This window comes from Calliphora vicina, chromosome 5 (genome assembly GCF_958450345.1).
Source record: "Calliphora vicina chromosome 5, idCalVici1.1, whole genome shotgun sequence".
NCBI lineage: Eukaryota > Metazoa > Arthropoda > Insecta > Diptera > Calliphoridae > Calliphora > Calliphora vicina.
In genome coordinates, this window is record NC_088784.1 from 37,525,385 (window position 1) to 37,551,226 (window position 25,842).

Genomic DNA, 25,842 nt, shown 5'->3' on the forward strand with positions numbered 1-25,842 from the left:
ATCCCAAAAATGGTATTTTTTACAATTTTGCCAATAGGGCCCCCCACATTTCCATCGGGGCTGGGAAAATACTTTATGGTTAAATAGGGAACACATCGAGGTTTCCAGGGCTGCTTTCAGTGTTTTGATCCCAGCTTTAGGATTATAGAACATGAGGTCCAAATTTGAAATTTTGATAAAAAATAGGTCAAATTCCGAAGGGCGTAGGGACAGCATAGTCGAAAAACAGGACATGTTTTTTATATCAAAATGTTCTTCGTAAACATAATTTACAGAAACACAAACAATTGTTATATGTTCTAAAAGAAATTTTTATTTTTACAAAAAAAAAACAGCAAAAATCTACTATTTTTTGAATTTTTAAATTGAAAATCGTTTATTTTTGGATCCATAATTGATATTGCTCTAGCATCTTTTGTATATTATTGGCGATTTAGTTGTCTAACTAACAAAAAAAAATCGAGTCCATTCGGTCCAAAAGTACCTATATTTTTAAAAAAGTGGACCAAGGAAATGCCTATACTTCGGAAATTATAAGAGATAAATAGCACACGTAAACGTTTTTCAAGACCTAGCCAAGCGCTTTCCAAAAATCAGATGGGAAACAAGAAATGGAACGTGTTTAAAAATTTTACAAGTCGACTACTACACTACTTTGAGCCCCCATAGCGCCGTCCCTGGAGCATTTGTAGGGCGCATTTTAAAACATTAAACTAGAATACTCCTTGTCTACCCTCATGTCAAATTTTATCCCGATCGGACCAGCCGTTTAGAAATGCCAGATTTATTTCCAAAAAATTTTGATTCTGCCCCACTGTGTAGTAATGGAAAACAGAGAGCAAAATGATTTGATTCAAGTCTTTTTAGCATTTTCCCAAAATTCATCCACACTGCAACCAAAGTACAATTTTAACAAATTTGAAAAAATAAAAAACCAACATCAATCTCTTCTTACTTTATATTAATGTATTTATGAAATTGATGCAAAAGTTGTTCATTTGTAAGAACAACTTTAGTAATTTCATCATTTTAACTAAAACTGCAGTTTTTCTTCACCAAATGCTACTGTTATTTACATCAAAATCTTCATTTTAAAATTTCCTACCATACTGCATTTACAGAATATAAAAATTTTACCTTGTTCAATTTTTATATAAGAAAAGGTAAGCAAAAATTAAAAAAAAATGATAAGTTCTTATTTGAAAATCTGAATTTGTAATGCTATGAATAAAAAACCATCGAACAAAATGGCAATTTGCTTTAAGAAACATTTAGGAAATTTAATTAGCTTTTTAATGAATGTAATTAGGTTCAAATCTGTTAAGAATTGCTTGAGTTAGAAGCAAATTACTAAATGAAGATTTTTTAATTTTTTGAAAAAAATGCATTTTGCCTAAAAAAACGAAAAAACGATTTGAGAGACCACTTCCCGTTCATCCATATTTAAGTGTTATACACCAAAATTCTTGGTTTTTAGAGTAGATTAAGAAAATCGATGTTCATGAAGGCATTTCGAAAAAAGTATAAAAACTGAGACGGTCTAGTATATATATTCTGGATCCTTATAGATAGCGGAGTCGATTAAGCCATGTCCGTCTGTCTGTCTGTCCGTTCAATTTTCTGAAGACTCCAGATATCTTCGGGATCCAAATCTTCAATAGTTCTGTCAGACATGCTTTCGAGAAGTTTGCTATTTAAAATCAGCAAAATCGGTCCATAAATAACGGAGATAAGAGCAAAAAACCGGGACAACCTCGATTTTTGACCTATTTTTGATATTTGATCAATATCTGGATTAATAAGTCATTAATATAGACAATATGGATATCTAATGATAGATATTTCAAAGTCCATTGCAACGATGTAGATAAGGCTATAGTAAGTTGGACCTACAATGGGTCAAAATCGGGAAAAATATTTTGTAACACGAATTTTTTTTATCAAAAAATTTTTTTTGTCATAAATTTTTTTAAAAAAAGTTGGAAAAAAAATTTTTAAAAAAAGTTGAAAAAAAAATTTTTAAAAAAATTTAAATTTTGTTTACCTAAAAATACTTAAACAAATTTATTTTAAAGTATAATTTGGCGAAGGGTATATAAGATTCGGCACAGCAGAATATAGCTCTCTAACTTGTTTTTAAGTCCATTTGCGGCTTGAAACCAAATTTTATTATTTTTATTCATAACAATAAAGTATTACCATGATATTCAAATACAAAAATTTCTGGGGAAAATGTTAGGTTAACAATTTTTATAGATATTAGTAACAATTTTATTTATTAAAGCTAATGAAATTGCTATTTTTACGAAAACGATAAGCATTAGTGGTCATTTGTACTATTTTCTTTTACAAAAATACATAAAATAAGTTAAAAATATAATTATTATTTTACCACCTTCTGGTAAATTTTTTAAAAACTATTTATTGGCAACTCTATTTGTCTTCACTTGTATGAAAGTGTCGAAAATCACTGTCCACCTAAATTCAGTAGGCAGTGAGCTGCAAGTGGCTCCATGTGTGATTGCGTTAGTGCAAAAGTGTGCATGTATTGTGTTTTTCGAACTGTTACTTGTGTAAACGCTAGGTTAAGTCCGTGTTTTGCGATCTACAATTTCCCATAGGTTTTGGTATGGGATTGACATCTGGTGCTGGGGCAGGCCTATTCTAAACACGTATAGTAGCCTAAGAAAGTCTACATACAGGAAAAATTATTATGTTACTTTAATTTAAAGCAGTTTTTTGTCTTATGTCGATTTTAGCAAAAAAAATCAAATAACGCCCAAAAAATAACGAAAAAATTTATTCTTGGTCACGCATATTTTTGGGTGGGCGGGGCTATTAAGTTTCATAATATTTTGAACATTAAATCCCAAAAAACCAAAAACCGTTATTTGACTCAGAATCAAAAATTCTAATAACGGTGAAATTTTGGACGTGATAGGAAATGTTGCTAAACCCGACTTAAGTGATGTTGTTTTAATTTTTTTAAGTGTAAATTTATTTTTTTAACAAATATATTTCATTACTTTTAACTTACAAATACAGCTTTCAACGAAAGAAATTGAAATTGAATTCCTGTGTGTAGACTTTATTGGGCTACTATACCCATAGGAGATATAGAGTTAATCTCCAAAAATATTTTTTTAATGTAATTTTTATTAATATAAATAAATCTACATATTTCTGTAAAATAATGCAGAAAGTTAAGGAGTTTCACAAATTTATTTCATATAAATAGTAAAATTTTGTATATATCTCACCTTTGACCTCGATGAGCGTCCGGAAATCGTTGTCCGATTTAGCTGCAATTTTCAGCACTAACCTAGTGTCACAATATTCCATACGGCACACATTGAAATCTAAAAAAAAATCGGCTGTCACCCTAATATATACAGTAGGCGACAATATAATGGCAATATTTCTGAATATTAGTTTATTTGTTATTATAAATGAATATGTATTCAGAAATATTTCCATTTTATTTTTGTCCACTGTATGTATATAGATTTTCATGTTTTAACAAAAATTAATTGCCTGTTTCTCTAAATGCGAACGAACAATTCTTTCTTATTTTATATTGAAAACAAAAAATAAATTTTAAATTTTTTTTTGTTGTTTTCAATATAAAATACGAAAGAAAGTGCTCGTTCGCATTTAGTGAAACAGGCAGTAAAATAAATTATTTACATATATATTTATTTAAATTTGGTTTTTCGAAGAATCTCTAATTTTAAGCTATGCAATTCTTCGTCCTGGTCGATCTGTCTCTGAAGACGCTGTAATTTTAGAGTGTGAAGTTCCTTCTGTTGCTCAATTTCTGCGACCATTTGCATTCTTTGGAGTTTGCTGACTTCTTCAAAATGTAACGTTTCTTTGGCTATTTGGCGTTGCCGTTGCCGTTCCAAAATAATGTTGTGTTTTGATGGTCTTTTCGGAAGATTTTTAAGGCGTTGAAGTTTGGATACTGGAGAAAATTTTCTTTTCTTTAAGTCATCATAAACTTTTAAAGGAGTTTTAGTATGCGAAGAATTTTCTTTATTTTTTTGGGCTGCACCAACGAAATTATGTTCAGACAAACTATCTACACCGATGACAAAATCCTGTTGGTTTTTAGTTGAATTATTTAGCAATTCACTGTCTATGAATTCTTCATCTATTGGGATATCAATGCAGTTGCTGTCAATTAAAATTTCGTCTTCTTCAAATTCATTTATAATCATGCTTTGAACTAGATTATCCTCCTTACTTATTTCGGGAATTTCCATGAAATTACCTGTTGCCCGCTTTATGTTTGCAACAGCTTTTCTAGCGCTTACTTTCATCCGTACCCATTGTGCTTTTAGTTTTGGGATTTCGCGATCGTAGCCCGCTGAAGCCATATTATCCCGTATTGTTTTCCATGCATACTTTTTTTTAAGAATCATGGAAGTATCATTGCCTTTGTGCTCCACAATATCAATGTGCATCTGAACGCATTCCCGCAAAAATTCTTTTTCGGCAGCACCCCAGTTCGCCTCTCTTTCTCGTGGTTTCTTTTGATACTGTGAATAAATTTTTAAACAATTATTCTAAAACCAACAATTTGATGTTAAACTTACCTTTTCCATAGCTTCTATTTATCCCAATCAATTCTTAATTTGTATAACTAATTATTTTCTTTTTAAATTTCCCCCTTTATGGTGTTTGTTGACAGTTTTTAACATCAGCTGATTAGATATGACACTTTCTTCTATTTTATTACAAATTGTATGCACACATTATCTAAATTCGTGTCTACACCCATTTAAAGCTGGTTCGACTTAAAACATACTTTATTTTGAATTATGGTAGATAAATAGTTAATAAAAGGTTTTTATTTTAAAGTTGTCTTTAAAAAAAACCGACTTTAGTGTTTGACTATGATTATGGGCCAGTGTCTTGGGGATTTTAAAAGGCTTTTGAGGAGAGAAATTTTCGTTTTATTCTCATTTTACAGATTATGTGACATTATTATAGAACCTGAACGAAATATTGTTTTTTGTTCTCTCACTTATTGAATCAATTGGAATGAATTTGTACGAAACCAAATTTTAGCAAATTCATAAGGATGTTTTTAGGGTTTCCTTAAAAGAAACTTTCACAGAATTTTATATTTTATTTTGGAAAATTTATTTAATAGCGTTATTTTTAAAGAAACATTTTAGTTTTAGAAAAATAATATTTGGCCGCATTCTATAAGTGCATTTTTGTTAAACTTTAGAAAAATAATGCTTATTGAATTCTGTATTAATTTCTCCTTGAGCCAATTTTCCAATAAAATGCAATCTTTAGAATTCTAAAATACAACCCTGACCATTATCGCTTTATTGTCATCTCCAATAACATAATTGCTTTTATCATCACTAATTGTATTGAATTAAAATTTGACAGCAGACAAGCACGTGTTTACTTTTTGTTATTGGATACTGGCCACAGAAAGTGCATCAGTTCTAAAGAAGCGTATTTTAATATTTTAGAACAGAAAAAAATTAACTAAAACAACGTCATGGAAGAAGAAGGTCCTGCCGAGGCAACTATTGATTTTGTGCCAGCAATTTGCTTTGTACCCAGAGGTATTGCCAAAGAAAAGCCAGACAAAATTGTGTTGACACAAGAAGAGTTGGCCCGAGTTATAAAAGATACAAAAGACCGTTTGGGCAGTGATGCTGACGATGATGAAGACGATGACGATGATGAAAATGAGCAACAAGAAAATGAAATGGATGTTGACAATGAGATGGAGGACGAAGATGATGAAGATATAGCTGAGGAGACAAATGAGAATCGTAATCCTGATGATGAGTTTGCTTTTGAACGTTACGATAATGAGGGTAATCCTCGTGTGGCCGATATTGGCAATATTGTTGATCCCGATCATCAATTACCCGATGAGGATGATGACTCGGAGGCTGAAGACGAAGTTATTAAACCAACAGATAATTTGTTGCTGGTGGGTCATGTACAAGATGATGCTGCCAGTATGGAGGTTTGGGTATTCAACGAAGAAGAGGAAAGTTTATACACCCATCATGATTTCCTATTACCTAGTTTTCCTTTGTGTATTGAATGGATGAATCATGATCCCGGCAGTGATAAACCTGGCAATATGTGTGCTATTGGTTGTATGGATCCTGTGATCACCGTATGGGATCTTGATATACAAGACTCTATTGAACCCACATTTAAATTGGGCTCCAAGGGCAGCCGTAAAAAGAACAAGGAAGCCTATGGCCACAAAGATGCAGTTTTAGATCTCTCATGGAATCGGCAGTACGAACATATTTTAGCCTCCGCATCTGTTGATCAAACTTTGATTTTGTGGGATTTGGATGAAGGTCAACCCCATACTACCATAACAGCATTTGAAGAAAAAGTACAGTCCATAGGATTCCATCCCGAGGAGGCTCAAAGCATTTTGGCTGGTACTGCTGACGGTCTAGTGCGTTTATTCGATTGCCGTGATCCAGAACAAGTAAACACATCATTTGTCAAGTGGCAAATACCCGGCGAAGTTGAAAAGGTTCTTTGGAATACTTGTGATAGTAATTACTTTGTAATCGGCTCTAATGAGGGTTCCCTACATTATGCTGACAAACGTGTACCCAAAAAATTGCTGTGGTCATTCAAGGCCCATGAAGAGGAAATCTCTGGCATTTGCTTCAATTCTGAGGTTAAGAATCTTTTAACGTCTACCTCCACAGAGGGTTGCTTGAAAATATGGAATTTCAATTCGGCGGAAATAAAGCCAGTCTACTCACATGATTTCCAAATGGGTCGTTTGCAGTGTATGAAACAGTGTCCCGAGGATCCATTTACTTTGGCGTTTGGTGGTGAGAAACCTCCTAGGTGCCGGGTCTTTAACATTAAGAACTTTGAAGCAGTACGACAAGTATTTGATATACCCGCGGTAGAACAGGATTAATTTGTTGGATGACATTGATTGACGCAGGCGTATTTTTATAAAGTTTTTTTAATTTTTATGTACAGTTTTTCATAAATTAATAATTACTACTACTCTTTATTTTAGTGAAAAAATAAATATAACTATAAATAATGAAAATCTTTTTTTTATTTTTATAACCTTCACCTTCGTGAAGTTGAATTTCTACATTTTTCATTTCCGACCCTGTAAAGTATATATATATTCTGGATCCTTATAGATAGCTTAGTCGATTAAGCCATGTCCGTCTGTCTGTTGAAATCAACTTTCCGAAGCCCCCAAATAACTTACACGATTCATATATCAATTCTTCCGGTTCAGTTGCTATTTAAAATCGAGAAAATCAGTCTACAAATAGCTGAGATATAAGGAAAAAACTAGGACAACCTCCATCTGGATTACTAAGTCATTAATATAGACAATATGGATATCTAATGATAGATATTTCAAAGGCCTTTGCAATGACGTATGTAGATAAGACCATAGTAAGTTGAACCTATAATGGGTCAAAATCGAAAAAATATTTTTTAACCCGATTTTTTTTTTCACCAAAAGTTTTTTCGCTAAATTTAAAAAAACAGTTCGAAAATTTTTTTTTCCAAAAAATTAAAAAACTACTTCGGAAAAAAAAATAATTTTGTTTACCTAAAAATATTTAAAATTTTTAATTTGAAGTGTAATTCTTACTTGATCTCTTACTTGGTCTGCTTTTACACAGGGCAAGTTTACTTGAAGCAAGTCTCGTCGATTCCCTTTTAAACTTGCTCGTCTGTTTACACACAGCAAGTCTGTGAGCAATTTTGTATGGCAAAACCTAATAGACGCCATATTGAAAATGAGAAAACAAAAGAAATTTGAAGAGACTTGCCAGTACAAGCAAGTGTGTACCCCTCTTCTTTCTTCTTGCCTCTCTCTCCTATAAACTCTAGACTTGCGCAAGAAAAATTGCCCTGTGTAAAAGCAGACTTGTTTTTTATTTACTATGTTAAAAATTTGGTCTTATAATTATTGGTTACCTAAAAGATGATTGGTCAATTGCCCTTTTCCAGCGTGGTCGCCTTCGTTGAGTTATACCCAGTCGGAAAATATTAAAAGATGCCAGAATTCTGTCTTAAGGATAGTAAAATGATGAATGAAGATAACCTCGGAACACCATCTAAACGTGGAAAAGAAGGTTCTCCCAGTAATATAACACTATGTTCCTCCTGAGATGTCATCCTAATTTTGACATCGCTCAGCTGGAGTCTCCCGCGAGGTTTTCGAGTATACGAAGAATACATACAGTAGTAGGGTGGATCGATTTAGCAATCGATATTGATGACATTCTAAATACATTAGCGTGGGCCGATTTGTAAGGACAAAAATATGTCGATATTGTGCCATAGATTTTTCGATAGCTTTTGTTAAAAAAAGTCGCCCAAATTTCAGAAAAAGTTAAAAAATTTACTTTTTCTTAACTTTTATTTTTAAGTTTTTTTAGTAGGTAATAAAAAAATGGGCTGATTTATTTTAAGTATTACCATAAAAGTTCAGAAAAAGTCAATTTTTTGAGACGCCATCAATATAATTTAATTTTAGGTCACCCACTGCCAATGAGGTCGTCCCTAATTTATGGTAATCAGGGTAATTGTATAGCTGACGAACTGGCCAAAATGGGGGCGATGATGGATGATGATGAGATCGACCCCTTTTCTGGTATTTCCCTTGCTATATGCAAGATGGATGTTCAGCGGACACTATATGAATCTGCACAAAGCAGGTGGACCAATGAGTCTTCCTGTGTTACAACGAGGTCTACTTGGCCCGTATATGATGCCAGCAGGACGAATCTACTTATGGAATTTCGTCGTGAGCAAATAAGGCTAATTGTCTCCTTCATTACAGGACACTGTATAATTGGGACACATGCTAGGAGATTGGGCCTACGGTATAATGACTACTGTAGGAGCTGCCATAATGAAGAGGAGGATGAGACGGTGTCACACCTATTCTGTCAATGCCCGGCTCTGATAAATCTGAGGGAACGTATCTTCGGAACACCATTCCTATCATGCTTAGATGAGCTATCAAGGATAAGTCCTAGACGAATCTACTCTTTCATCAGAGAATCTGGTTGGTTTAGCCTGGAAACAACGGACGTATAATTAATACCAAGATGTTTACCTGGGTATCACAATGGGATCAGTTTTGAATGGACCCAAGTGAGCTGCTTGAAAAGTGGCTACCCATGGAACCTAAGTGTCCGCATTAAACCCACATTTTTAACTGCCCAACCAATTCAACTTCAATTCGTCCAATGGATTTATGGACCAACCCAGGAGAAGTAGCAAAATTACTTGGACCTCGATGTATATGCCCAGACTAAAAAATAGTTTTAGCTGTTGCAACAACTATACTTTAGCGGAGTTCACTATTAAGTAATAAAAAACTATCCAATAATAAAATACACACAAAAACCTATACAATTTTGCATTTGCAATGATGCAAGATCATTCGCTTTTAGTAGTGAATATTCGGTAAATTCAAAAAGATATATGTATATCAAAAAAATATATGTATATTTTTAAAAAGACTTCTATGCAAATGTATTTCGAATCACTTTCTTTTCGACAAACAGGAACTTAGTAGGTCTTTCTAAAATTTTATTTTAGCTTTAAGATTAGTTCTTTTTAATGTTCAATTTTAGCATCAATCGTAGACCATTCTAAAGATAAATTTTAGCTTCAATATTAGGTATTTTTAATTTTCAATTTTAGATCTAATCGTATTCAAAGCCCGAAAACTATGTTTTTGGTCAAAAATAACAAATTCTTAGAGTCCGACCGAAAATTTGCTTTCGGATTAGGCCAAAAATCTGCCTAATACCAATTTTCTTTATTCGGTTAAAACTTTTATAACGGAAAAACATATGTTATGGAATTTTAAAGGAGAATAGAATTATGAACACAATTACTAGAATACAAAATCTAGTATTTTATTGTAAAATTCCAAAGTATTCTGTAAAAAATCTTCCCTTAAAAAAACTTTGCAATTCAAGATGAAAAACAAGATTAATGGAGTCCACAATATAAAGTGGATGTTTCAAGGCACCTAAAAAATAGCTAAAACATATTTTAAAATTAAAATAATAATTTAATTAATCTATGTGGGATAATATGGCAATTTGTGAGTCGTTATACTCCACCAACAAACTTAAAATACCAAAAATAAAAAATCTCTTCCTCTTTTGACATACATATGTTACTAAAGTAGATCTAACTTTCTTTGACGAACATATTAATTGTTCATTAATAATAAATTAAATAAAAGTACTGTGTTCAAAAAGATCGAAAACGTTTTCATAAAAGTCTGCAATATGCTGCTGGTGACTTATAAAATGTGCTTGATTTTTATTTGTTAGTTAGTGGACTTTCGACTTGCAAAAATAACAAGTTGTACTCGGTTTCAATTAAATCGAATAAAAATGTTCCTCTAAAACTCGTATAAAAATAATTGATAAAAAGCTAGAAATCAGGGGCCGAATTACCGCATTCGATACCGAGTAAATTCGATCGTAATTTTCTTATTTGAGATTACGGCATTCGATATCGAGCATGAAATTTAATACATTTTGTTATAATTAAGATAACGAAATTATTTTTCGATCACGAATGCGTTAATTCGCAACCAGGTAATAAAATCTGATTTTATATCGAGAAAATTCTGAATACATTTGATCAATATTAATAAAATAAATACGATTTTTTTTAAATTTAAAAATTTAAATAAAATTATTTTTTATACTTAAACTAAACACTATTTATACATTATTTACATAATTTAGCTGAAACTAAAACAACATGCTCCCCACGCAAAAGAAGCTGTGGCAAATGTCGTTTAATCTCCACCCGTTTTCTACCCAAACTTTTAACGCTCTGTTGTGGCAGTGTAATTCCTAATTGTTGCAAGATATGTGAGCAATCCTGTGGCACTTGATGAGTAACTAATTTATCATCGACATATTTATATTTACGCTGTTCCAAGCATTCTAACACATCCACCAGCAAAAGATTCCAATGGCGATCAAACATTTTTAACACACCCTCCACATAGCCCTTAATCCCATGTTCTCTTCTTACGAGTACTCTTATGGTATTGCCTTCTTTAGCAAATTGTTGTAATTGTTTGAGTGGACCTTCCGATTGCGCCATTTGCATTAACAGATTCCTTTGATGTTTGTTTTTAACTTTCGCCTCTGTTCTTATGGCCAACTGATGATCTTGAAATCTTCTCTGTGTTTTTTCCTCTTCCACTAAAAAGGGGTTTTTGTGTTTACCATCTTTGCTTCCGGAAGCCTGAGGGTTTTTGGGTTTTTTATTTAAACCTAATATTCCTACCTTTTTTAGGGCTGTTTCGAAAGCAGCCATATTTTGATAAATTATTTTGGGTTGTTTCTCTGTCACCCGATATTCTGGAGCATACAAAGCTTTTAAGGGATTAAAGCTTTCACTTGTAATGTCCAATTCCGCATTATTGCTATGAGGCTTTTCTACTTTGCCTTCCACCTTTTGCGTTTCACTCGTTGGAAGATTACTTTTAGATGTTGTGGGTTTGTCTTCATTTTCTTTAGTTAGTTGCTCCATTTTTACAGGTTTTTAATTAGCATTTTCTTAAAAAATGAAAGAATATAGTAAATTAAGTTCAAATTAGTTTTTAAAATTTTTGTGTTGTGTGGTGCATTCTTTGAGAGTTGTTAATCATCTGTTTTGTTCGGTTTGTTTACAATGTGGTGAGTTTTGAAATAGTGATGGATAAGTGAGTGTTGTTTAGAGAAAAATATTCACTTCCAACCATTTGGCACTCGTATGTACATGAAAAAATGTTTTTTTAAGGAAGCTGTTTTATTTAAAATCCAATATAGGGTTATTATACAAAAATATTTGAACTAAATCATTACGTAATGCAATTCATTCCAGTTATGAATTTCTTTTTTCTGTGTATATAATTACAATTCATGATTCGAAAATCAAAGATAAAAAATTTTTGTTTTATTCTATTATTACTAACTGTTATATAAATATAATTCTAAAATATAAACAAATGAACTTGAAACTGTAGCTTTTATTATCCATTAATGGCCCCTAAGGCTTGGTTATATAAATTGAAGATAAATAAATAAAATATTTATTATACAAAAAAAAAACATAGTAAATTCCAACATCGAGTATGTGAAATATAAAAAATTCTGATGGAGTATTAACATTTTATCTTGATAACTGTTTTTTATAGTGTGGGTTGGTGCTGATGTTTGTAACGTGACAAATAATGCCCCAACACCCACCTTAAAGTATAAACTACAGGTAGCAATTTTTCAGATAATTCTACAAAATTTAGAACAAACTTTTATATTGCCCCAATAACTAAGCCTATTGAATTATGTTAGTATCGCTTTATTATTTCTCCCAGCCCCCATACAACTGCGCTATCTGAAAATAGCTCTCATAAATATCTTAATTAAAAACATATCCATAACAAATACAGAGCAAACAAGTTTTATACCTATAAGCTGAATTCGTACTATCAAATTTAGTACTTTTATACTTGTTTAATTTAAGATGAAATAACAATTATGACTATGTTTTACGAACTATAACCTAAACAATAGCAATTAAACTTACAAATATTCTAAATCTTCTAAAAATTATTTTTTTTAAAACAATCACACTTATATTTTTCGTTAAAATTTATAAAACATTATTAATAATATAAACCGAAAAAAGATTTTTATATTTATTTTACAATAATAATTCCAAAAAAAAACAGAAATTCAATTTTTCTAGTAATATTTTAAGTAATTTATCATAAAACTTATATCGATTAGGTAGTAGATTTTGAAAAAAGAAACTACTATAAGGAATTTGGTAAAATTATTGTTTTAGGATTTATTCAAATAAATTTTTCATTTACATGGTCCCTAATTGGTTTTGCGTCTATTTTGGTTTTAAAATGCTTTAGCTATACACACACAAAATATGCATTCCGAACGCCTATTATTTAATAGTTTATCTGTAATTTACACAAATTTCCTTACTTGTAGTAAAGTTTTACTTATAATTTTAGTATACCATTTTTATAGTTGCCTAAATTGCAGGTACATTTTTAATACTTAGAGGAACTTTGCACAATTTTAGAGACATTTTAATTGTATATACCTGCATGATACTTGGAAAATTTGGTGTATAATATTAATCCTTTTCAAAAATATTACCTAAATATGTGTGTATTTTTTACAAATTATTCACCATTTCGTTTAATTTATATCTATGAGCTACCCTGTAGTCTTGTCAAATTCACCACAACATTTTACTACTAGTAAAATACAACACTGTGAGGTAAGATCCACACTTGTTTTTGAATTCCACGAAATGAATTCAGTCATTAAATTGAAATCAATGTTGTTGGATTATGTTGCTGTTGACTACAAATTATTTTGCGTGTAGAAAGAAATTAAGATAATTAAAATAAAAAGAATTAAGAAAAAAACATAATTTATAGAAAAGAAAAAAATTAAATGTGCGTGTTTGATAATTAAAATGGTAAATAATTGAAACGTTTTAAATAATTGCTGAAAAAATTAATTAATTAAGGTGCATTAAAGAAAAAAAAAAAAAGTTTTTCTTGTTTAAACAAAAGAGAATGAGTGAAAATGATTTTTCATGAATCGCAATGAATAGTGAATGCTAATGATGATTGTGTTGTTTTTGTTTTTTTGAAATATTTTTGATGTTTTGTTTTGTGTTTGACATTTACTTGAGAATCTAATGAAAATATTTAATTTGATTAATTTATTTCAATTTAGTAAGGAATAATAATAAAAAAGAAAGAAAATTAACTACCATCGATTATTTGCGTTTAATTTCTTCGTTTAAACGCGGAAACAAGAAAATTGCTTCATTATTGTAACGAAGAAATAATAAATAAATATTGCATTATATTGTTAATTGCAACATTTTCTACGTTGTTGCTGTTGTTTTTGTGTAATAGTGCTAATTATAAATTGCAAAATAGAAAAAAATGCATAGTAAATTAAAGAAAAACCCAACAAACAACAGCATTTAAAAAAACCAGTGTAAATTTTATCATTTATAAATGTTTCATAATTTTCTTTACGACAAAAAAGAAAAATAATTAAGAACAGGACTTTGACTCTTCATTGGTATAGCATTCTGTCCAACCAGACATCAAATTCAATTATTTAAAATACTCGGGAAAAAAGTAGTCTAGCCACAAAAGTAAAAACCAGTTGCCTTTGGCCTACAAGTGTTCAATGTTATTGACGCCACCACCATCACCTTAAAGCATCTCAACTATAATAACAACAAAAGCAACAAATAATCCAAACAGCTTTAAATCATCTCATGCAGCATCAGGTTCTTCAATAAATTGTCTTCGTTTTCGTATTTTTTTGTTCTTCCTAAAATAAAACATACTGCAACAGAAGACACAATTGCAATTTTGTTTTATATTTTATTACAAATACAACAACAGCTGCCTCCTCCCAAAAATTAAACAAAACCAGTTCTTCAGTGTTGGATCGGCTCCTCTAAAATATCAGCTGCTTTTTTACATTTTACTTATTGCTGTTTTTGTTAATTATCGTGTGTATGCTGACAGCTGTTCCTTTGGCCAGCTTCCCCCCTTCAACAAAGGTAAGTTTCATTTTGATTTCTTTTTAGTTTTAATTTAAAAAATCTTGTTCTTTGCCAAAAAAAATGGCATACAAAATTTCAATTTTATTTTCATCATCATCTTCCGTTTAATAATCCCACAACATCTGCACTTGTTTCGGTGTGTATTATTTATTTTGTTGTTTATTTCACAAATGTTGCAATTTTATCTTTGTTATTTTTGTGTTTCTATTTTGTTTATCACACCACCATCATCATTTTTGGTCATAGAATTTAACATGTGTTAGTATTTTTTGTAATAATATTGTATTTTTCTATTGTCAACTTGTATACATACCCAGATTTGGATTTTTTTCCTAACGTAAGCAGTTTATTGTTGTTATTGCCATGACCTATTTTAACCCTCGTCATTATGATGAGTGTGTTTTGATGGTCAGAGAAACAACCCTCCTACAAAAATTAATAGACAAAATATGTCACACTTTTAATTTTCTAATCGTTGAAGAGTGAAAATAAGTTTTTTCAATTTAGATTAGAATCTGTTACGTTTTTCTTCGTAGCGAACAAATTTTAATTCTAATTTTTAAATAATGGTTTTGTCATTATGTTATGAATTAAATAAAGGGTTAATGTTACAATTTGATATAAAAATTGAATTTGTTTTTTTTTTTTAATTAACTGTAACTAGAGTATTCAAAACCCGAAACTGGTTGAACTCCTTTTTATATTTGAAACCCTCAACGATTTCGAATATTTTATACTTATTTTCGATTAATCGGGCAAATCGGGTTTTTGTATCATTTAATCGGTTTATATAATTAAGATATTTTTTTAATTTTTCGTCAATAAATACAAATTTTTGAAACTTTAATACTTTTTGCATTATTTTCGTATTAAACTAAAATATGTTGTAAAAACTAAAAAATAACTGAACGGAATGTTTGTGAAACTGATTCGAAACCGAAAATTATTTTTCGATTTTAGCGGAAAAATTTAAAGTTTTGAACTGATAAACAAGCTTTTTATTATATTAAATAGTAATTTCCAGATCTATGTGAAGATTCTTTCATTAAAATAACTGCGAAAAATATGATTTTCTTAATTTATATTTTATATTTTTGAAACAAATAATAGTATATGAGATTCAGATAAGAGAATTAAAATATGTATTTATACTTTAAATAGCTTTATTTCTCTTGGTTGAAATCAATCATTGAATGGATTACATTGTTATAATACTCGCCCTTTATTAATTGTTTAACGTAATGCTTAAGTTTCCCATTTGTGCAAATGTACCCTTTTTAAATTTTGTGCAGCTTTAAACAATTGACTGTTTCTATAAAAATGTCAAATAAAAATAAATTTTATAAAAGCATTAACAAAAATGTTTCTTTAAATTTGAAGCCCACTGATGGGCTAGAAAACTGAATATAGTATGAATATGCCTAAAGTAAAACACCATGGCTAAATCCTAACGTAGCCGAAATTTTGATTTTTGGCCTGTGTACAAAAAAATAAGAGGAAAAAGGGGATCGAGAGGAAAAGAGGCGTGTAAAAATGTTTTTTTTTTACATTTCAGCTAATTTTGAAGCCAAGAATATGGTAATGACTTTGGAGCTTACCATAAAGTAGTTTGTATTACATTTTTTGGACTATGGAAGCAGAATTATGATGAAAAAGGGTTGTGGCAAAATTCATTCATAGGAAGTCCTAGAATTATGCAACAAAATTATCAAGGTGCAATGACTATTGTTCGTTAGTTTTAGGAAGACTGATATTTTCTAAACGATGACATGCAATCCAAAGTGAAATGAGGTAACATCAATATGTAAACATATCAAATTGATGCAAATCTGATTAAAAAAGTAAAACACATTACATATTTGGGACGTGGCAATAATGGCACACAGTCACGCACTTGATATTGATAAGTTATTAAAAACTTTATTGCAAATTATAACCCATTTGGAGGTACGGTACTACTGCTAGGAAAATATTTTCGCCAATGTTTACATGTGGTTCCACAGAGCGGTTATTGTGCAAACATCTTTAAAATATTCAGATCTCTGGTCACAGTTTAAAATTTTACTTTTAACATTAAATATTCGAGCTGTGAACTCATCATAAAGAGATTGGCTATTAACGATGGGCTACGAGAATATTAGAGAATATTCAAATAACAAAAAAAGCTCTATCTACATTTTGCTATCTTTTGCCCCAGAAATGACGAAGTATGCCACCGAAGATTTATTACACATTTTGGAAGGTGAGTGTTCCACATACTAAATATTGATTCAGTGGAATTAAAATATATTGCTGAAACAGAAAACTACCTGCTCGGATTTTTAAAGAGTCTTTCGCCATCAGAAATGCCGCCTCACAAGTTAAGCCTCAAGGTAGGAGCGCTTGTTATGTTTCTTCGTAAATTAAACACGAAGAAAGGACTATGCAATGGAAAAAGATTACAAGTCACAAAGCTATCAAAAAGTCTTATGTGTCGATTATGGATGGCAACCAAACTTCAGTTGCGTTGCCAGAGGGCAACCACAAATTTCTGGTTGCCATTTGGCAACAGAAAATGATACTGTCAGTTGCCATCTGTAATACCATTTAGGCAACTGACAACGCAACTGAAGTTCGGTTGCCATCCATAATCGACCCATTATTTGTAAGGCACTGCTGAAGGAAGCACAGCATTTATTCCAAGAATTGACATAGCTCCAATAAATCCCGATCTTCCATTTCTTTTACGCCGATGACAATTTCCAATGAGGCTGGCATTCTCCATAACTGAAAATAAAGCACCTGTCTTTAGTCATGTTTTTTTTTGAATTCAAAAGTTTTTACAAAATTCTTAGATATTTTAAAATAAAATTTAAGTTTTGTAATTTTGAGGAAACTTTATTTCAATGTTCTTTGCTTAAAAGAGACAAATTCTTTGAAATATATAAATTTTAACTTTAACCCCGAAAGATTGTGGTACGACAAACTATAATTGACAACAGTTTTAACTCTTTTAACTACCGAAACAATGTCAATAAAAAGTTATCGACAAAATACACAAAATGTTCAATGAATTTAAGTAAAGTGGCTTAATATTGTACTGGCCTGAAAGCAAATATAGTAAATTCATTAAACTAGAACAAAATATAACTAAAATATTAAAAATGTTTGTTTAATTTGGCTTCCAAAATTGCTCTTTAAACACACCTTATCACAAGTTTATAAGTTCAATTATATTTTATGTTTTTAAATTGCCATTGTCATTCTGTTATTGGAAACGAAACTCACTAGCCCACCCTAATGTTTTAGAAACTTTTGTTTTATTAAGCAGATGCACTTGTTTTCCCTGTACCTATGTGTGTAAGTGGGTATCTGGCTTTACAACGCCATAATCCATATATAATTACCAAAGATAAACCTACACACCCTGCTATTTAGTGCTCTATTGTATGGTTCAAAATATATATTAAAAAAAAAAAACTTGAACAACTACAACACTACTTACTACTAAATGAAAACTTGTCATATTCATTCACTCATTCATTCACAACTGCAGTATACGCTTGTTCGTATCGCTCCATAATTGTTGTCATCATCACTTGAGGTTTATCAAAGACAAACATTTTTGCGTACAACAACATCATCAATAACAACAAGACTATTATGGATTTTTAAACAACTACAACATCAGCCACAATAAACCTGCACTATCATCATCAAGTGACAACATAAAACTCACTTTCATTTATACGACAGTGTCTAACAACTGTATGTATGTTTATAAAATGTTGTATATTGTAAAGGAATACAATAGTACAGTGGCAGCGAATGACAGTACAGTGCACTCGCGATAATATGAACACCCCAATATAAGAACACTTTTTACTTCCATTGGTTACTCTAAAATATGAACTTAGTATGCAAAATCTTTAAAATAGGAACAGCTTATTTTTGTTTTTTAACGTATTTTATCCATCTACACAGAGTTGAAATCTAAAACAACAGGGTAGTGGCTAAATTCTAAATCAACTAGATAATAATTTGGGGATTTCCCTAGCTTTATATGGGAATTAGATGCCATTCGCAAATATGAACAATCTTGCAAAAGTGAACTGGCCTGGTTTTAATTAGTTCATATTATCGCGAGTGCACTGTATTAAGATTGGAATTTTTGTTGCAAATAAAAAAAAGCAGGGAGTGAAAATAATGATTATTCTTGAAATTTCAAACAAGCAGCAACAGGAAAAAATATTTGATTACATCAATGTTATTCTCAGAAGATGTACTATCCGAACCAGAGACCTGCGCTGACTAAATTTGATGGCGGCGACCCTAACTCCAAAAAAGGTAGATTGACTAAAGAATAATAACACTGTGCTACTTGAAAAAACTGTCAAGTGGGGTTAATCAACTTGATTACGCCGAATGCAACTGTTTTTTTAAGGTAGCTCTTGTTTTCGATTTTTATACCCTTCACCATGAGCGGCAAGGGTATATATAAGTTTGTCATTCCGTTAGTAATTTCTACCATTTTCATTTGCGACCCCACAAAGTATATACAGTGACGGACATTACGATAGAATCACTATCAATATTTCATTTAAAACCAGGAGCAATCATAGGGATTGGTGTGGCAAAATGTGTTGTAGACGGAAGAAACGACCATTCCATTTAATTGGTAGTGATGATGAGACATAGGTTAGACGTCCAAAAAATGGCAGAAACCAAAAACGTTTAAACATGGTTGGGGAAATATTATTATATGGGGATGCTTTTCTTGGTATTGCGTTGGTCCAATTTATTGGATTAAAGAAAATATGGATAAGCACTTGTATGTAAATATTTTGGAGAATGTTATAAAGCCACATGCAGAATGGAATATGCCCTTAAAATGTCGCTTCCAGCAAGATAATGACCCAAAGCACACATCAGGTCTAGCCAAAAAATGTTTTTTATATAACAAAATTCATGTTATGGAATGGCCGTCTCAATAACCAGACTTAAATCCTATAGAAAATAGTAAAAGACAAACTCGGACCTGAAAAATTTAAAAACAAGGAAGAACTTTGGCAGAAAATTCAGGAAATATGGTATTCAATTTACCGATCTACATGCGAAAGTTTATTAAATTCAATCCCCAAAAGATTTGATGCTGTTATTAGAAATAATTGATATGCAACAAAATATTAAGGAAACAACGAATTCTTATGATGATTTTTTATTTTTAATCATTTTAAAACTGATTGATTCTATTTGAAGTCGCATATTTTATTTAGTCTTTTAGATTTGACATCATTTTTAACATAAGAATGTGTTATTTTTTTATTTTATTTTTTTCTATTTATTGTTTACGTTATGAGCATTAATATATAATGAACAAATTTTAAATTTTGAAATCAAATTTTGTAGTTCTACCGCTTTAATCGAATTCATATGTAGTGATTCTATTGTATTGTCCATCACTGTATATTCTGGTCGTTATAGATAGTTGATATAGCCATGCACTGTCTGTATGTTGAAATCAACTTTCCGTAGCCCAAATAATAATTCCCCGGGAGTTTTTTCCTTTTCTCAATTTTCCTATTCAAATTCTATGTTAAAAAAACGAAAAGGGAAAAAACTCCCGCGGAATTTTTTTCATAATTGGGCTGTTAAGGAAAAACCGGAATTTTTTGCATTACAAAAATGGAAATTAACCCTTAATAGCACTTGAGGTCCAAATGACCCTGAACATTTAAAATCACGAAAAACAGTCATTTTGAACCCAAGTGCTCTTAAGGGTTAATTTCCATTTTTGTACTGTTTCAATTTAATGATCACGCGTATCTTCGCTATAAAAGACGATCATATTTTTTTTATTTTTTAGAAATTAATAGTACATTTTTAGCTTGGACTCTAAAAAATGATGAACGAATTAACATTGTCGCTTCTGGAAGTAACTGAATATTATCATTCACTTTAAACTGGTATGTTACAAGCTAATAGCAGATTTCATACAAAATAAATTGTTGACATCAAATCATTAAATTGAATCAATTTTTGAGAATTTGTGTGCGAGAACTATACTTTCCTTTCTACGCTTTTCTAATATCCGGACAATTCGTTTCGAGGGGAAACAATTTTCAATTTTTCTAAACGTAGCATATCATGATTTCATTAAGATTTTAGGTTTTTATGCCACCATTGCTTATAATGAAAGTAATGCTCATATATTGTTCATAATTCTTGTCTCATTACATATGTGTCACACTGTAACACACTTCAATGGAGGCAACATGTCTTTATTTACTTTTAAAACCGGAAGTAATATGTGGTTATTTTTGTCGTTCAATATTCTTTTATATTCTGTCTGTTCTTTTTCAGACTGATCTTGTGCAAGGGATTTTTTTCAAAGCAGCAAGAGGATTAAATTACTTAAGAGCCACTTTGATAAAAATTTCATTGTAAAAATAATGTCTTGTTCCTATGCAAAATAAATTAAATTATATTTTTTTGCCTTTATTAAACTGCTCTTGATGATAACAAAATTTTATAGGCAATTTGATAAGGAAACTACAAACAAATAATTATTTTATATTTTCTTAAATATAAGATGTAAAATAACCAAGTAATTTCTAAGTTTTTATAATAAAAAAACCCAAATCTATTTCACTTTAAAAATGTTTCAAATATGTCTTTGTGATTTATGTTTGACCTGTCGCATCTGCTCGTACACAAGTAGTTTAAAACTAAAACAGCTGCCTGTTTATTTTCTTAAATTTAAAACCTGGCTTCACAACGATTAAAACTAATAAACAAACAATCTTAAGTATAAGATTTCATCAGTTGTGTACCCGCAGTGTATTCGGAAATGTAGACTTTTGTTTTCAAATACAATGTTTAGTTTTGTCTGCTCTTTGCTTCTATCAGAATGCTGCACAAATTAATACGAATTTCAAATAACGTCATTCCGGTAGGTAGATTCATTAAGAAATCATAAACAACAAACACGAGTATGAGTTTGTTGGAAGAGCAGTCAGAAGAAAATAAAATTCTTAATTAAAACAATTTGAACGGATAAGAGTCTCTACTTGCTACTACTTAAGTAAATACTAGTTACTTAAATACATATTTGCTTTATAAAACTTATTTATTATAAACAAAAGAATGCTACAAGTCTATACTTATTTCAAGTACCTGTAGTTTAATCAACAAGATTATAAATTTAGATTTTATATCGCTTATTTGTTATTTTTATAATATTTTAGTGATTGTTTAAGCTGTCAAATTTAATCGTTTTTTTGAAGAGTAATAGAGGTTTTTAAACACAAAAATTTTGTGAGAATATTATTCGCAAAATTGAGAACTTAGAAAACTAGCATATTAAGATTATAAGTATTACAGTTATTTTGAATAAAAAAATAAATTAAATGAAAAACCAAGGTTGGCTACCGTGACCGCTAAGCTATCGTTATAGAAATAACTGCAATTACCGTTGCTGGCCCATGTTTTTATAAAACGTTTAACTGCAATTGGTCATAGTAACGAAATAATTTTTGACTTTATTAAAAGAATTTTATAATTTTTAAACGAAATTTTTTGAATATTGAAATTTTTACATAAAAAATATATGAAATAATAATTTTTTTTTTGTAATTTATAAAAACAAAATTTTTTCGTTTAGAATTTTTTTGAGATTTGAATCCAAAAGTTTTTAAGAAAGTTGATACAAAAAAATAGTTTTCCAAAGTACATACGCTTTATTCTATGTGGCTTACGTTTTTTTTGAATTGTTGTTTTCTGAAACATAAAAACTAGAGTATCCAAAAAACCGGAAAATTTGAAAAACCGGTTTCCGGTTTAACCGAAAAAGTGTGTTTTTGAAAAAACCGGTTTTGATTATTGTCTTTTAAAAAACCGTTAAACGGTTTCGGTTTTTGTCTTCAAAAAAAAGCCGGTTTATATTAAATTTTTATTTAGAATTTTTTAATTTTTAAAGGTCTATCTTTATGCAATTATTTTATATCTTTTACGAAATATTGTCAAATGCTATAATTTTCTATAAAATAAATCAATATTTTTAAAAATTGTATCAAAGTTTTTCAGAAATATGTTTGATTGAGCTTTAGAAAATATATTTCATTAAAACCGGTTAACCGTCTTACAAAAACCGGTTTGTTAAAAAACCGAAAAGTTAAAAAAACCGAAACTGGTGGAGTTTACAAAGATGAAAAATCCGGTTGACCGGTTTTCGGTTTCGGTTTTGGATACTCTATCATCAATATAAATTTATATAAAAAAATAAAAATATTTTTTTTATTTTAAATAAAAGCAGTCTATATATTATGCTGATCGATTCTTCGACATTTTTTAGAAACCGGTTTTCGGTTTATTCGAAAAATTGCAATTTAATATAAACCGGTTTGGTTTTCGGTTTTTTAATAATAACCGATTTTTTGGCAAAATATTAAAACGCCTAAAAATAAGAAGAATAAAAGTTTTATTTATTAAAATAATAGTTATTAAAACAAAAACTGTTCATGAAAAAACATAACAGAACAAAAAAGAGATCATATAATTATGATAAAGAATATACATACATGTATTTTAATAACAAAAAATAAGCCTTTTTAAAACGCTAAATGTTTTTTAATTCTTTTTGATTACTTCTTTTAACGTTCACAAGGTCTTCGAGTTAAATTTGATCCATTTTGAAATTAAAATTGATTTTTTTCTAAAAGTGCGTGGTTGATATTTTCTATATTTTATGAATTATAAAATAGTTGGAGTATTTGTTTTAAAAAAGTTTTATGGATTTTGAATATTTTTTAAAGTTTTTAACACACTTTTAGAAAAAACCGATTTTTTCGATATTCGATATGTGAGCTTTATAACCGGATATTAAAAATCGGGCCGATCTCCCTACTATATACACATTTTTAAATTTTTAATGTTTTTTATTTTAATTACTAACAACTACTTTTTCAAACTAAAAAAAGGTACTTCATTAAATTTTCATAAAGACTGCAAAAAATATTCAATTGCCACACATGTTTAAAAAAAATAGGACACTACCTATATTAAGGTAAAAACTATTTATTAATTAATTACTCAAAGTTTATACGTTATTTTGTTTATGAAAATAATGTACTTGATGATACTTTAGTTTCAATTTTGGTTATAACTTGGTTATTTTTGACAGTAAATGTTTCAAATTTTGTACACATATGTAACATGATGTAGTGAATCGTAATCAATAAAAAATCAATTTTGAATTTTTTGATGATACGTTGTTTTGCATTTTAGGTGACGTTATAATTTTGACGTATTAATTTTGAGTGATTCATAGGATATTATATAAACAATTTGGATGACTTTATATAATGAGTATTAAATGAAACTGCGAATTCTTTAATTATTTAATAAATTTTACATGCATACCCACATTTATCATTTTTTTTCCATTTATGTGGTTAAATTAAGTTTATTACTAAGTAAAAATATACAAATGTGGTATGCTCTTAATTGTATCCTTATAAAATATTTAACTTATGAATGAATGAATGAATGAATGTACTTTTAGGTCGTCGAACTTTAACTTTTTTTAATCAGTCTTGAGTACAAACATATTCATTATTGTTACTCTAATAATGTTTTTTGTTTTTAAAGTTAAAGTTTGTTTTTAAAGTTAGTAATATTAGTATTAGTCAGAATTATATTTAGTTTATATAATAGGTGTGTTACGTTTACAAACAAAAAGAATTTCGATAATTTTACATAAAATAATTTCAAAAGAAAAACTATACTTAATCTTTGACAAATATCAGAAAATTATACTAAAAATATGTAATCGCTAATTATTGTTAGTTCAGTACTTGTTAAATACTTATCAACTATTTACTTGCAATCAATAGCGATAGCAATTTTTCATTATGTATTAATAAAAATTTGTAATTTCCATTTTATTTTTAAACAAGTTAGAGTACTGTGTTCGGCTATGAAGAATCATATGGGCACGAGAATCCCACGAGAATCGCTACCACGATAACCCTTGAAACTTTTTTTCAAGATGATTTGAATAGAAGAAAATAATAGAATATTACTATGTGAAAGTATTTAGATCATATTACAATATTTTAAAGACAAAAATAATAGTTCAAACTGATTATATTTAATTTTTTAATGTTTTAAGCTAAAATTGCGGCGAAAACAAGGCTTCCAATTAGCTTGTAGTATCAAATGAATTTGACTGATTGTTTTTTTGCTATTGTCAAATCGTTTATTGAAACCGAATGTATATTTCTATTCACTTTTTAAGTTTTTGTATACAAATATTTACAGAATATATATTGTTTTATTATAAGAGAAAAATCTGTCACGTACGGTATGTCACGTACGATATTAAATTTTATTTATTATAAAATCATCCAATATTGTTTTTATTTAAATATGAGGGATTGTAAAGTAAAAATATTTCGTTTAGTGGAAGAAATTAAAAGAAAACATAACGCCTCTCACGATTCGAATATTTGCGCATAGTTCTTCATGTACCTCAAAATGAGTTCCGTTTTATGTCACGTACGACAACAATATTTCGAAAGAACTTTTTATTATTTTAAAATATAGTACCCTTTGAATGGAACATAAAGACCAAATTATTTTTCAGATACTCTTATTTTTGCAAAATCTATTGCACTCTATAGGCTTACAAATGTCACGTACGATGATATGGAATTGTCCATAAATACCTTTCAACTTGTATGCTCTTATAAAATTTAAAAAAAAAGTATATTTGCCAAAATTATTAGCCACACATTTTTGATCATATCTTACCAGTTTATGGACCGAGTTTGCTGCTTTCTAATACCAAAATTCTTGAACGTAACGGTATTTTATGGGTAACGGTAATTACAGTTATTTTGGTAACGGTAGCAAAGCGGTAATAGTAGTTGAGCTGAAATAATATTTTAGGGGTTACGGTAGCTTAGCGATAACGACATTAAGAGGAGGAAAAAGTCGACTTTTGTGGATTCTAACTCATTCAGGACCATGTTTTATTATATATTCAAAAAAGTACGATTACAATAAAGAAATATTACATTCACCCACAACCAAGGTCTATTAATAAGGTCTGTGCAACTAAACAGCTGATAATTTTTTGTCCCTTTGTGTTTACATACTGTGTTTGTCAAAATTTGTTTACAATTTTAGAGCGCCATTGTATTTTTTTTCAAA

The 25,842-nt window shown here is 29.8% G+C and overlaps 3 protein-coding genes across 3 annotated transcripts in view; 2 read left to right on the top strand and 1 right to left on the bottom strand.

The window, feature by feature from the left end:
* Window positions 1-5,458: 5,458 nt before the first annotated feature.
* On the top strand, window positions 5,459-7,078 carry nclb (no child left behind). The gene has a single exon (XM_065512048.1). It carries the CDS (start codon window positions 5,525-5,527, stop codon window positions 6,938-6,940), a length of 1,416 nt encoding a protein of 471 aa, XP_065368120.1. The 5' UTR covers window positions 5,459-5,524; the 3' UTR covers window positions 6,941-7,078.
* Window positions 7,079-10,748: 3,670 nt separating this feature from the next.
* Window positions 10,749-11,603, bottom strand: Lsm11 (U6 snRNA-associated Sm-like protein LSm11). The gene has a single exon (XM_065512546.1). The coding sequence runs from the start codon at window positions 11,578-11,580 to the stop codon at window positions 10,765-10,767; it is 816 nt and encodes a 271-aa protein (XP_065368618.1). The 5' UTR covers window positions 11,581-11,603; the 3' UTR covers window positions 10,749-10,764.
* Window positions 11,604-13,376: 1,773 nt separating this feature from the next.
* The window catches only part of Ack (activated Cdc42 kinase), a 31,975-nt gene continuing 19,509 nt past the window's right edge, over window positions 13,377-25,842 (top strand). Inside the window, exon 1 of the mRNA XM_065511054.1 lies at window positions 13,377-14,646. The gene's annotated coding sequence lies outside the window, so the exon portion shown is untranslated. The remainder of the gene's footprint in view (window positions 14,647-25,842) is intronic.